Source organism: Juglans regia, chromosome 10 (genome assembly GCF_001411555.2).
Source record: "Juglans regia cultivar Chandler chromosome 10, Walnut 2.0, whole genome shotgun sequence".
Classification (NCBI taxonomy): Eukaryota; Viridiplantae; Streptophyta; class Magnoliopsida; order Fagales; family Juglandaceae; genus Juglans; species Juglans regia.
Window position 1 is genome coordinate 9,170,230 of NC_049910.1, and position 12,811 is coordinate 9,183,040.

The 12,811-nt window shown below is 37.5% G+C and overlaps 2 protein-coding genes across 5 annotated transcripts; one reads left to right on the forward strand and one right to left on the reverse strand.

Annotated features, from left to right (window-relative positions):
* LOC109004132 (pentatricopeptide repeat-containing protein At4g39620, chloroplastic) lies at positions 1-2,658 on the forward strand. The gene is made up of 2 exons (XM_018982569.2): positions 1-425; positions 1,221-2,658. The coding sequence occupies exons 1-2, from the start codon at positions 81-83 to the stop codon at positions 2,331-2,333; spliced, it is 1,458 nt and encodes a 485-aa protein (XP_018838114.2). The 5' UTR covers positions 1-80; the 3' UTR covers positions 2,334-2,658.
* Positions 2,659-3,029: 371 nt separating this feature from the next.
* On the reverse strand, positions 3,030-6,220 carry LOC109004133. Of its 4 annotated transcripts, XM_035695337.1 has the most exons (8): positions 6,116-6,220; positions 5,811-5,951; positions 4,926-5,264; positions 4,770-4,816; positions 4,522-4,575; positions 3,805-3,867; positions 3,582-3,714; positions 3,049-3,368 (listed from the first exon to the last, which is right to left on the reverse strand). In XM_035695337.1, exons 2-8 carry the CDS (start codon positions 5,935-5,937, stop codon positions 3,352-3,354), a joined length of 780 nt encoding a protein of 259 aa, XP_035551230.1. In that variant the 5' UTR covers positions 5,938-5,951; positions 6,116-6,220; the 3' UTR covers positions 3,049-3,351. The 4 variants fall into 4 exon arrangements, with proteins under 4 accessions (XP_018838118.1, XP_035551230.1, XP_035551229.1 ...); XM_018982573.2 differs by lacking the exon at positions 3,805-3,867 and having other exon boundaries at positions 3,030-3,368; XM_035695336.1 differs by lacking the exon at positions 6,116-6,220 and having other exon boundaries at positions 5,811-6,109.
* Positions 6,221-12,811: the final 6,591 nt, after the last annotated feature.

A 12,811-nucleotide genomic window follows, 5' to 3' on the forward strand; every position in this document is an offset into this window, starting at 1 on the left:
ATCCAAGTCCTAAATCCCCCTGCAAATTTAGGAATCTCTCTAACCTATCCAAATGCTTCTCCCACTCCCAGAGCACAGCAATGCTCCAAAATCTGTCATCTCCCTCTCTCCAGCCCTCCTCTGCGTCCCCTTCTCCATTCACCCACCATTCTTCTCAAAATTACAGCCACGCCAAACCATGGCCTCTTCAGAAGAGACCCTTGACCCGACTCTCCTGCGCCTCGAGCGGACCCAAGAGGAAAATGGTTCCCCAGAGCGAGAAATTGGAGGCTGAACAGCTGGTCCGGTCGATCATGTGGAATATGAATGGGAAAGAGCCGGTTTTGAAGACTTTGAACAAGTACGTGAGGGTTGTGAGAACTGAGCATTGTTTTCTTCTGTTTGAGGAGCTTGGCAAGAATGACAAGTGGCTTCAATGCCTCGAGGTTTGTTTCTCCAACTCTCAGGAACTTTTCGTTCAACCTAAGCTTCTGGATATTTAGGATTTTAGGCTTTTTAAAAATAAGTTAGATAAGTTCTATCGATGGTTACCGAAAAAAAAAAAAAAACATATGGAGAATACATCAGATGCACCTAATTGATAGAAAGGAAAAAGAACAACAAAATCTCGAGGCTTAATCTAGAAAGACATAAGTTGGCTGCCGTCCAATGATAAAGAGAATGGAAAAGAAGGCCTTGATTTAGGATAGAACTTATTTGTATAGCATATCCTCATTCCTCACTGGAGTTTCTATAACTTTTTATTTCCCCTGCGCACTAAAAGCACATTGTTAATAATGAAAAGGATGAGGGTAAAGTGCCCAAAGTTTGAAGCAGAATTGTTGTTAGTTAAAGTTCATGGATTTTTAAGAGCCATTTTGTGTAGGAAGTTAAAACAGTTTGTGTTGTGTAATTGTGCAATTGCACATTACGTGTTACTTATAAAGAAAATGCATATCACGTGTTAATATATTTTTGGACTCCAAAAGTATAACTTTACTGTTATAATTTTTATAATTAGATCAAAGCTGTATGATGCATCCAGTTTAGAGCCACTATGTTACTTTCATAAGTTCATAATATCTGTTGAACTTCTTGTTAATGCTTAGGTTTGATAGATTTAAGTGGACTTTTATATAACACAAGCTGGCTAAGACACATTGGATACAGTGTTGGCATCACTGTTTGAGGGAACATTTGTTAACATGAGTTGTTGCTTCACTCACGAATGCCACATTCAGGTGTTTAGATGGATGCAGAAACAAAGGTGGTATGTTGCTGATAATGGTGTTTATTCGAAATTAATATCAGTTATGGGAAAGAAAGGCCAAATCCGAATGGCCATGTGGCTTTTCTCTGAGATGCGTAACAGCGGGTGCCGGCCTGACACTTCTGTATACAATGCACTCATAACAGCGCACCTACACTCACAGGACAAAGCAAAAGCTTTGGGCAAGGCACTTGGGTACTTTGAAAAGATGAAAGGGATTGAATGGTGTAAACCAAACACTGTGACATACAACATTCTTTTGAGAGCTTTTGCTCAAGCTCGAAATGTTGAGCAAGTCGATGCTTTGTTTAAAGATCTTCATGAGAGCATTGTTTCCCCTGATATTTATACGTATAATGGCTTGATGGATGCATATGGGAAAAATGGGATGATCAGAGAAATGGAATCTGTACTTTCGCGCATGAAAAGTAATCAGTGTAAGCCTGATATAATCACTTTTAATTTGCTGATTGATTCGTATGGGAAGAAGCAAGAATTTGATAAGATGGAACAAGTGTTTAAGAGCTTACTGCGCTCCAAGGAGAAACCAACACTGGCTACATTTAATTCAATGATAATTAATTATGGGAAGGCTCGTCTCCGGGAGAAAGCAGAAAATATCTTCCAAAAGATGAAAAATATGGGATATACCCCTAGCTTCATCACTTGTGAGAGTCTAATCATGATGTACGGGTTGTGTGATTGTGTTTCCAGGGCTAGGGACATTTTTGACGGAATGGTTCAATCTGGGAAGGAAATGAAGGTTTCTACCCTTAATGCCATGCTCGATGTTTACTGTATGAATGGTTTGCCCATGGAAGCTGATATGCTTTTCAAGAGTGCCAAAGGCTTAGGTATTGTTCCCAATTCGTCAACATATAAACTTCTCTATAAGGCTTACACCAAAGCCAACATGAAGGAGCTTTTACAGAATTTGTTGGAGCATATGGACAGAGATGGGATTGTCCCTAATAAGAGATTCTTCTTGGAGGCTTTGGGAGCGTTTCAGTCTTTACCAGCAGGTATGGAGACTGCAACTGCCACAACCGTTGTCGGCAGCCCACTGGGTCGTTCAAAAACATAGATGGAAGAAGTTGCTAACTTGGTTTGTCTATTCTTCCAGCCATTCGTTGATTAAACTGAACCATAGAGCAAGGTGAGTATACGTAATGGAAGATTACCAAGTTTAGCACTTTCTGGACTTCTGGATTACCTCAATTTTCCAATGTTAGGCGGGCAATGTGTATTCTCGCGTTTTGTTTCATTCTTTATCATTATATTATGTACAGGGCCATCCTGATTTTCTTTATGTAACACATTTTCATGCTGTAGTGCAGTTTCAAAAACTATTCTTTCCATGTTTGAATTATTGTAAAAGGGGGGCTTGTTAAATGGTGCTGGATTCAATATTTTTTAAGCCGTCAGATATGGAATGATTGCAACCATGGGGCTTAGGAAAAATCAAAGAATCTGTAATTTTATCAAGGAAATAGACTTTGCAGAGAAGAAAAGAAAAAAGAGCAATAGATCTTGAGGCAACCAGAAGAAGGTTCATTTTATGAGGGATTGTTCAGAATGATTCAAAACTCCTTGCACTATTATAGAGTTCAAATATTACCAAACTATGCAGGCTAGAGTTGGATTTTATGAACAACCACCCTGCTTATTAATAAAGATTTTTTTTTTTTTTTTGCATTGAACAACAACCCATCATTTAAAGTTTATCTCTCATTGGATTGCTCTAGAGCAATCCAATCTTGATGGAAACTAATTTCAGAGATTAGAAGGAAAATGGCATCTTTCAGAGCAACAATTGTCTGACCCTCTCTGGCAGTTCTAAGTAACGGCAGTCAACATAACTGGAACTAATCATTTTTTTTATATAAGCCCTTTGCATACAAGTATAAACAAGAAATTACATGGAACCCAGACAAACAAGAAATACACAAGAGTATACTTAAAGCTAATGAAGGTAACAGTGAATTGCAACAACAGCAGCTTCGGTTATTACAATAGTCGGATAGGCACATTCAAACGGTCAATGAGTTTGCAATGTATTTGCAAATTCTTGAACCATAATTGACCAATTGAACTGAAACCAGTCAACCCTCTTCGGACTCTGCAGAACAATTCACACATCAGAACAAAACTAAGATTAATCCCAGATTAGGGATGTGCATTGTTCCCTCTATTCAGTTCAAGGTGATAAGAACATATTTTCCACAGCATCGGGGGATCAAACCAAGTTAAATTTGGTATTTCCAAAAAACTTTTACCCCTCCCCAATGCAGTATATCAAGAGTAAGAGTAGATGTAGGTACCGAGTCCGTACCATGTATGGCTTCCATGTTATCTTCCTTGTAGACACCAAGGGGTGACCCATGGACTGAGAGAAGCATCTCGCCAGGTTTAGGCAGCCTCCGTGTTTTGGGTGTCATCCCAACAGACAATCTTTGGCTACTCACCTGCAAAGCCCATGAGAAAACTTACAATCCCACACCATAATTTTTAGCCATCCAAAACCCCCTTTAGCTATAAATTATGATTTATAGCACCTCCCACCAGTCATTTGTCAGTATCAGGGAGGTCCGTATCCAGAAAATTGTCTCACTCCCTCCCTGCTGATAAATTATAAATATAAATACTAGAGAAACAAATCTGAAACATGGCAACTTTTATATTTATGTTTCGTACCCAATTGAAGTCAATAGCTAGTTATCCTTGGATAATTTTCCTTTTACAAATGAACTGTTGATATTTATAATCAAAGTCCATACATACAAAAGCTCTAGTACCAGCACAAACTTCCAGAGGCTCCTAGAGTTCCAATTCAGAAAACTAAATGGGTTTGCGACACATGCTCCAAGCCTCCAACTGTCAAAAACTGATACAAGACCCATAGAGGTTTTCTGTGTACTTCTTACTCATAAGAAAAGGTTTTGTGTTTACTAAAATGGAGCATCTATTTTTTTATTATTTTATAAGTAAAATAAGATTTTATTAAACTAAGTAATTAGGCATAGCCCAAGTATAGAAGGAGAATACAAGACAGAAAAAAAGGGAGCATCTATTTAGCGGATAGTAGACACTAAATTTGCATCATTTGAAAACGTCTACAAGGTACTTCAATAAACTTTTGGCCCTTCCTACTTATTTCAACAAACGAGAGGAGCTTGGTTTTAAGTCAAACAAGATGTTATAAAGCTACATTCTAATGAGATAGCAACTTGTTGCAAAACAAGATATGCAAATATGGCCAAGAGGAGACAAACCCCAGGAGTTCGAAGACCATCTTGCATCCCAAGCATCTGAGTCTCAGATGGTTCCTACAAAACAAGAAAGTACAGGGGCATTTTTTATAACATCAACAAGTCTCTGGAATGTGCTTTAATAATTTTATCGCATTGCGTATAAAATAATCATTTCAATATCAAAATTAAGCATTTTATTATCTAGGATTAGGTGCATCCAGAAACCCTTCAATTTGTTCGCATTAAAAATAAATAGGAAGAGAACATACAAAGTCGCCTATCTGTAAATTACCAACACCTAGAAGGCTTGTTTTCACTGCCACCAATCAAGCACTCTAGTGAGATATGATCAATGAAAGAAATCAAATTTTTAAGCGAAAAGAAATATAGATTTATTCATCAGAAGACTGTAAATTTACTGATACCCGCTTTGCTAGAAAACTCAACGCCACGCAAAGAAGCAGTAGCACCAGAGCAGTCCGGATAAACCATGGACAATCGACGCAAAATAGAAGCATGTAAGTCTATTCCATCATTGGGGTTCATATATAAATTACTGTTCTCATAATTCCATTGCACTTCAAATTGTCTGTTTCCTTCATTTCCAACAACTGAAAGGTTTGGGAGGTTTTCTTTAAAAAATTGTAGTGCAGGGCTTTGCAGTTGCTCCTTGCTGAAATATGAGCGAAGCAAACGCAGTTCAGTCAGCAGATGTTCAATCTCCACATCACGAATAGCCCTAATGGCAGAACTTTGTCGTTCGACTGGAAAAAAAATAAAAATAAAAAATAAAAACTGAGACACCATTCTATTGTTACTTTGACGTTTTACACACTTACAAGATCCAAAAGGTTCAATGATATTTGCTAAAATTCAAAATGCTTATAAAAACTAAAATTTAGATAGAAAGGAAAGACATGGCTGAAAAAACATAGTTTCCTAAAGAAAATGAAATCGAACGCATTGTATTCCAACAAAGCAGAAGTAAGCGCTCCCTCCTCCCCCCCCCCCACAAAATAGAGGAAACTAATTTGCGATAGCATTAGCCTCCACACGGTTTGAAGCATTATTGAAACACGAAAACCATATCATGTGTAACGCATCATACATGCAGGTCTGATCCACAAATATCTTTATATGTATGTATATATTGATAAGCAGGTCAGATCCACAAATATAATCGCTACAAAATTAGGTTTGGACTCATGTTTATAAGAAAATTACCAAGTTTACCTAAGATCTGGGCTTATCCAAATAGAGGCAAAGAGAATGTAAAATAACTGTAATAAAAAGCCAAAAAAAAGGCATACTTTCCTGGTCTGTAAACGCAACTTCATCCTTTTCGATTTGTGCCTCTGTCGCAACAGCACCATTTCCACCATTCAAAGGTGAAGACGCAGATTTGTTGACAGTTTTCTTGGCCCTTCGCCTTGCCATATCCACACACAATCCTATCTCACCCAAAATAAAGATTAGCATCGATTTACCAAAATGTCATTTGAACCCAACACGAAACCCTAATGTCTAAAAGATCAAGAAGTAATTCCTGGGTGCAATGCAAAGACAAAGCATAAAATGAGAGAAGAACACAAGAAAAGGCTCAGATGATGATTACCGGTCTGCACAGTACTCTTGCGAAAATTTTAAATTTCGTTCTGATTCCGGTCCAGATACTAAAATGGAATATTTCCTACTCAAATGTACCGCACTTCACTTTTTCATTTTTATTTTTTTCTTTATTTTTCTTTTCACTTTTTTTTAATATACTTAAATATTTTAAAAAAGAGATTTAGTAAAAGCTACTGATGCACTCATTGCACACTATGTAGCTGCTTCTCATTTTCTTTTTCTCTTAATTCAATTTGAAAGTCGGTTTCTAATTTATCTCCATTCGTATTCATCACGTGGAAGACGTTCTCCTTCAATAGCAACCCGCGTCACGTTCCTTTACCTAGTGCCTCCCGGTGACGCCGTCTCTCTCGTCAGCATGCTCCTCCGTCTACCCAACGCTACCGCCACTTCCAGCGAGGTCGTTGAATGGAGCAAACCCGAAACTATATTTGAATCCCGCAAAACCCACCCTCCTTCCTCGCCACGAACCCGCATCAGCTTCCTCTTCCCAACGCCACCTCGCGACGACGTCTCTCTGTTCAGCGCCACCTCACGATGCTCCTATGCCTCCCTAGCGCCGCCACTCCCCTCAAACTTGTGATTGAACAGACTAAACCACCGAGAAGTTCAACTCTGTTTCGCCAAACGGTTTGCTCAACTTTGTAGGTAAATATTGTACAATTTTCCCTTCCATACTATTATGTTCTTCATGTGTACATCAAGATGTGATTTTTGTGTTTTCTGATAGGGGTATTGTGGCTTAGAGCATGGAGAAAAAAAAAATTATTTCCAGTAAAAACAAGGTCCGTAAGGCATTTTTGTTGCTCTCTAGGCATCATGTAAGTATTGAAGAGTGGCTTCTGCGAAGATTTTTTCTGTTAATTAATGTGCACTTTGTAAATCTTGAGTCTGAGGTATCAATGAGTTCGTCTTTGGGTCAGAGCAGTGGTAGCTACGATCTCTCATTCTGTCGAAGATCTTTCACCTATCATTGGTACTTTCTTTTTATTGTTGTTATTCTAAGCCAATATTCAGTTTTCCTATGTTAAAAAATAGTAACTTTTAAGTTATGCTGTGTAGAGTTCTCTACTTCTGTTGGGTCGTCTTCAGTGATTGTAAATTTAAATATTTCTTTACAAGGAAGATATGCAGAGATTGATCTCGTCCCTACAGGGCAAGGAATCTCCATAGTCGTTGGAATATGTGTTTGAGATTGTGTTTGCTTTTGCCATGGAAAGTCATACGTTGTTGGTGATAATTTTTCCCCGATGGAAACATGTGCATGACTGGAATTAGATATTTTTATCTATGGTAGCATTTTTTTGATATGAAATCTTTGCAATTGCTTAGGTGTTTCTCTTGTATACAACCCATGTACATGGGCTATGCCTATTGTTGATAATAAAATTTCTTCTTTGTACCATACCTGTTAATGTCAATGCTATGTTTGTTTCAATGCCACAAATTGTGTTTGAGTATGATGTGATGCTTTGCAAATCGGACTCCCATCACACTTAACACATATAGGTACCAACTTGTGAAGGTTATAGAAAGCATTATTGATTTTTCGCAAATAGCTAAAAAATCTTTAGAAGTAATGCAAAGATTTTATTAAAAAATGCCAAGAGCCCAGCCCAAATACATAGAAAGTATACAAAAGGATGCACCCATCTAGCTAGAAGAAGAAAATGAGCAGAATTCCTTAAACTCTAAAAGACTGGAGACTTGGTAGCTGGTGTGAAAACTCAACCAAGCATAGAGAAGAAATAGCTAAATTAGAGAAAGAAGGCCATAATTGGACTGGCTCTTATAAGCATTTTCTTATGCCTAAGGCTACATCTTCAGGTCCCAAATTCACCCATATTTTGATTTCCCATCACGAGATTCCTTTTAACTTTAAAGTTCTATTCAAATGTCAATTCTCTTTGTACAAAAAAACCATTACAAAAAATACCACTCGGATTATTTCACACCATTACAAAAAGTACCACTCAAATTTGTCCAAAAATAAACAAAATCAAAAAGGAAATCATACTCATTTTGTCCCTTCTCCAATATTCCTTCAATGGGCTGCCATGAGAATATTCAAATAAAAAATAAGAAGAATTAGGGGAAGGAGGAAGAAGAGAGCCTCTTATTATTCAAATTTCAAGTCGGCAAACAATGGTAGACCGTGTGACAGACACAATCAAAAGTGTCATGTTCTCCAAGACAGCAAATTCTTACAATTTCCAGCCATCCAACAGAGCCTTGCACAGCAAAAAAAAAAAAAACCATAAACCACTCCGCAAAGCCACCATAGTCTCCCTTCCCACCAACTCACATTGCCGAAATCAATCACCGAAGACACCAAGGATAAGTCGGAACACCACTTGGAAACTCAAAAACTGTTGACTTTGACTCCAGCCAACCAAATCCACCATGCACAGCGTCCCTTTCTTCTCCGTAAGATCTCGTTGATTCCTCCCTCTCTTTTCTTCATTGTGTTTCCTCAACCAAATGATGAAAAAAAAATTGATCTTTTTTTCACCAGAAACTGCTGTTACCATCGTTCTCGACTCAACCACCAGGAATCTGCCGTCCTCTGCCCATTCTTGGCTAGCCACCTACATTTGTCGTCACACCTCCATTCTTCCCTGGTAAGCTTTAAACCCCTCTGTCACATGACTTTCCCCTCTCCAATGTAGGTGTTTTGGTTCTTTTAGTTTTTTGTGCCTTATGTTTCGGATTTCCTTTCTGATTTTCAGCTTTCATAAAAGGTGCATGCATGCTTTTTGTTATTACAAAAACACCCTTCAACCCATGGCCCTTCAAATTTCGTAAAAGCCTCTTGAAGAATCGTTTTGAGTAATTATGTTTGTGCCCTTTGGTATACATGGTAGGTCGTATGTTCTAACCCTGGGTCATTTACATGGGTAGTGCTTAGATTTTAAATGGGACTTGTATTTTTAAATTAGGTTGGGCCTAGATGTATGTTCAGAAACAGTTCTACTAGGTAGAATCAATCTTGTGTACCGATTGTGTACCGATTGCTGACGTGGCTTATTATATTAAGGAAAAAAAAGTAGGAAAAACAAAACACGAAGGGAGAAGAAGACATACACTCGAAAGCTTAAGGCCAGACCAAAGATGCTCGCAGAAGAAATCCAAGGCCATGCCCAAGTCTTTTGAACCCGAATACATACTCGGAAGGCCAGACCAGATTGGAGCGGCTTGCAGGAGAAAATAGGGCACGCCCAACTCCTCCATTTCACCATCAGATCCCCTTCTTCAGGTAAAAGCAATCTCCCCCCTTTGCAGAAGTATTTTCTGTTGAAGTTTGTTGTGTTGAATGCTGAAATGGAATCCATATGTTTACTATGAACCCGAAGGAATCATTGAACTCAAACTCTTCTCCTACATTTACTGCATTTTCTATATTTACTATGAACCCGTAAGTGGGTTCCATTCGTTTCGCTTTATTTTTTATTTAGGAAAGATCTTTTGGGTGCAGAAAAGGAAAAAATGTAGTGATAGAGAAAGGGAAAATTCCGAGTAGTTCTTGTAAAAAAAAAAAAAAATCACCCTGACTTTGTGTTAGAGGAAAAATTTGTTTTGGTGATGGCAAACTGGGACTTTTTGGTTTGTTTATGCTTTTAAGATAAGGATTATTTAAGTTTCAATAGTTTATTTGAAGATTTTTCAGGTTTTTAGTAAAATCTGCCAATTTGAATGAGTTTATGCCAATTTGTGTGAATTAAATTACTTGTAGTCATCAGCCTTTCACTTCTCTTGGTCTGTCAATGGTCCAGTTTCTAAAACAATGGTCCAATCTCTCGGTCTCAATGTTTGGGTGCTACATGCAGTGGTGTTCGTTGCTATGAGATGGTTTTTATTGAAAATTATATGTTACTTGCTGTTGGGGTTTGGTGTTTACTATTTTCGAGCTGATGAGGATTTGGTTCCTCATATTCACTTCCAGACTTTTTAGAACTCAATTTATGCCAACAAATACCGATGAATATACAATGGCAATGTTAAATAAACTGAATTCATCACTCAACTTCATCTTGCATATTGTTCTAAAATATTGGTAAATATTATCTAGATGGGGAAAGGGAAAGAGCACACATCTCCTATAACACCTCCTATCACAAATCCATCAACAATTCCATCAATTCAGGTATTCAACACCTCTTAGCACATGTGGGTTCATTTTTAATGCATGTGGGTTCATTTTTTACTTTTCTAATTTTATTCACAGATGCAACTTGAGGTGGATGGAACCTAGCCAGATAGCTTGCCTAGAGGACAACCCCCACTATAAGTCAATGGAGTTGGGGAAAATCCGGTTGATGAGTAGAAGTAGAGCGCAGTGGCTACCATATTTTAATTTCATGTTTAATGTCTACCTTACATTACACTTTGTAAGCCTGCGTCTGTATTTTAATAGCAGTTTACTTGCAATTGGAGGAACAATTTCATATTTCTGACACTTTATAGACCTCATATGTATAATCATGTTAACATGGTTGACGGAGAGCTTGAAAAAGCTACTATATATTGTTCTGATGAGTGTAAATAAGAGTCAATGGGAAGCACCTGTTTATCAGTGTTTTCATCCGAGTGCAGATTTTGTGAGGAAGCAAATGGTCCTGCTTATAGGATTCAACCCAGTTCCTCCCGGTCTTATATCCAAGTTATGAATGGAAGTTTCTTTTTACAGTATTATTTTTTTTATAAGTACATGAATATTTATATGAAGATTGACAGAATGCAGGTAAACAAGAAAAAGGCTTTCAGGATCATTTCCAAGAGAAGCTGAAAATTATCCAAACATTGAAATCTATATATACAGCAACTTAAAATAGTTGTGATTACGTTCATTACAAAAACGTGAGTAATAAGTTGGTTGAGATTACAAAGTTTCCGTTTCAAGGGATATTCATTGTGATTGTATTAAGTACAATAAAATTAATATCGAAATGATCCAATAGATATGAATAAGTGTGCGTTCACGCCGGATGTCTGCTTGGTCGTTGCAAATTACAAAGTTGCCTTTGAATATCGACTTGGTCATTGTGGACTCCCAACTTCCTCTCTGTAACCTCTTATTCTCTTTTTCGAAACTCTTCCTCCTTTCTTAACAACTCAATTTCTATCTTCAAATTTTTTTTTTTTTCACTTTCCTCACTGCTACCTGGTGACAATTCTGATCTCTCATTTGTTGTGAAGGTAATGGGCCAAGTGCAAATTCTGGTGGGAATTGCCAAGATTTGATAGGAATAGGCTGAACACAACCTGGAATGTAAAGCAAAACAGAATGAGATATTGTACTAGTTACTACACTATTTAATGAAAAATTTCAGCCAAAATAACCCAAAAAAAAAAAAAATAACAGATTCCTATGCTCAGCTTGATGGGGCCCCAATCCAAGACAACAAAGTCTCGTTGATACAATTGACTCATTGTCAAACAGTACAAGTGAACTACTAAACTCAGTCATGTTGAAATAATCTGAATGTAGCTTTAGACAGATAGACATTCTAGAGAGAGAACATAACAAAAAGAAAAAACAGATAAAGCTTCACATGTGAGTCCACAACAATTGAAACTATAGCAAACCAGCTTGCATTTCTTAATGTGACAAACAAAATCAGAAATAGATAAAACTCAGTCCTGATCCATCTAATTGAAACTATAGCAATTCACATATGAGTCCACAACAATGCAACGACAATCCAATTCCCAAATAAGATAAAACTTCCGAACCTATGTTCATTACACAATAGCTCTCAGATATACCAAGGCTCACCATTTCCTAGTTACTCATTCAAACCCCTAGTGAGCATGCACAAATAAATTAGCAACAATAAAAATACTAAATATAATATTTTCTATTAATTTTCATTATAATTAAGTTCAAAACTAAAAGTACCATCCAATCTTCTATCACATTAAGTAATGCAAATGCAAAAGAAAAAGCAAATGAGTCACTGGAAGGAGTAAAAGCAAAAGCAAGAGGACAACTAATATTATCTTTAGTGCGTATATTAGGCAACTAAATGAGTCATTGGAAGGCAACCAAATGTTCAGGAGCATTTAATTTCTAGTCATGACTTATTTCTAATCATAAAACTAGAAAATCTAAAAAATACTTAACGTATCTTTGAATCCAGATCAATGTGAGATCAACAATCCCTCAAGCCTATTCTGAAAGCACAATGAAGATAATAGTAGAGAAATAATCGATGTCAAAAGGGCTGTATATTGGGAGATTTTTACTGAAAACCTCTAAACAAATCGACTCAACAAATAAACCTAAATTTACTAAAAATCACAGAGAGAGAGAGAGATACTGGTGATTGAGAAAAATAACGTTGGCTTCGACAACAAATCACGGAGAAGACGGGGTTAGGGTTCGGAAGCTTTAATGGGGGTTAAACGCATATGGGGGTTCCGAAGCTTTAATGGAGATGACGGGGCACGAGACGACGGGGAGAAGAGGAGAATGGAGGAGAGAACGACATCGTCTGAGAATGGAGGAGAGAATGGGTTTCAAGTTGCAAAGAATGGAGCGAGAGAGAGAGAGAGAGACAACGAAAAGGGCACAAAAAACTTACCGTTTCAAGTTGTAGAAGTGTACATCCGAATGAAACACACAGTTTCATTAAAGCCTTCTAAATTCCATTCGTCTTCATTTAAGTTTCATCCCTTCCCG

Coding starts and splice junctions, on each gene's coding strand:
- LOC109004132 (XM_018982569.2), top strand. CDS start 81: ATGCTCCAAAATCTGTCATCTCCCTCTCTCCAGCCCTCCTCTGCGTCC. Junction 426..1,220: donor AGTGGCTTCAATGCCTCGAG/GTTTGTTTCTCC, acceptor TGCCACATTCAG/GTGTTTAGATGGATGCAGAA.
- LOC109004133 (XM_035695336.1), bottom strand. CDS start 5,979: ATGCTAATCTTTATTTTGGGTGAGATAGGATTGTGTGTGGATATGGCA. Junction 5,265..5,810: donor TGCGTTTACAGACCAGGAAA/GTATGCCTTTTT, acceptor TTTTTTTTCCAG/TCGAACGACAAAGTTCTGCC. Junction 3,868..4,521: donor ATGGTCTTCGAACTCCTGGG/GTTTGTCTCCTC, acceptor ATTTATCAGCAG/GGAGGGAGTGAGACAATTTT.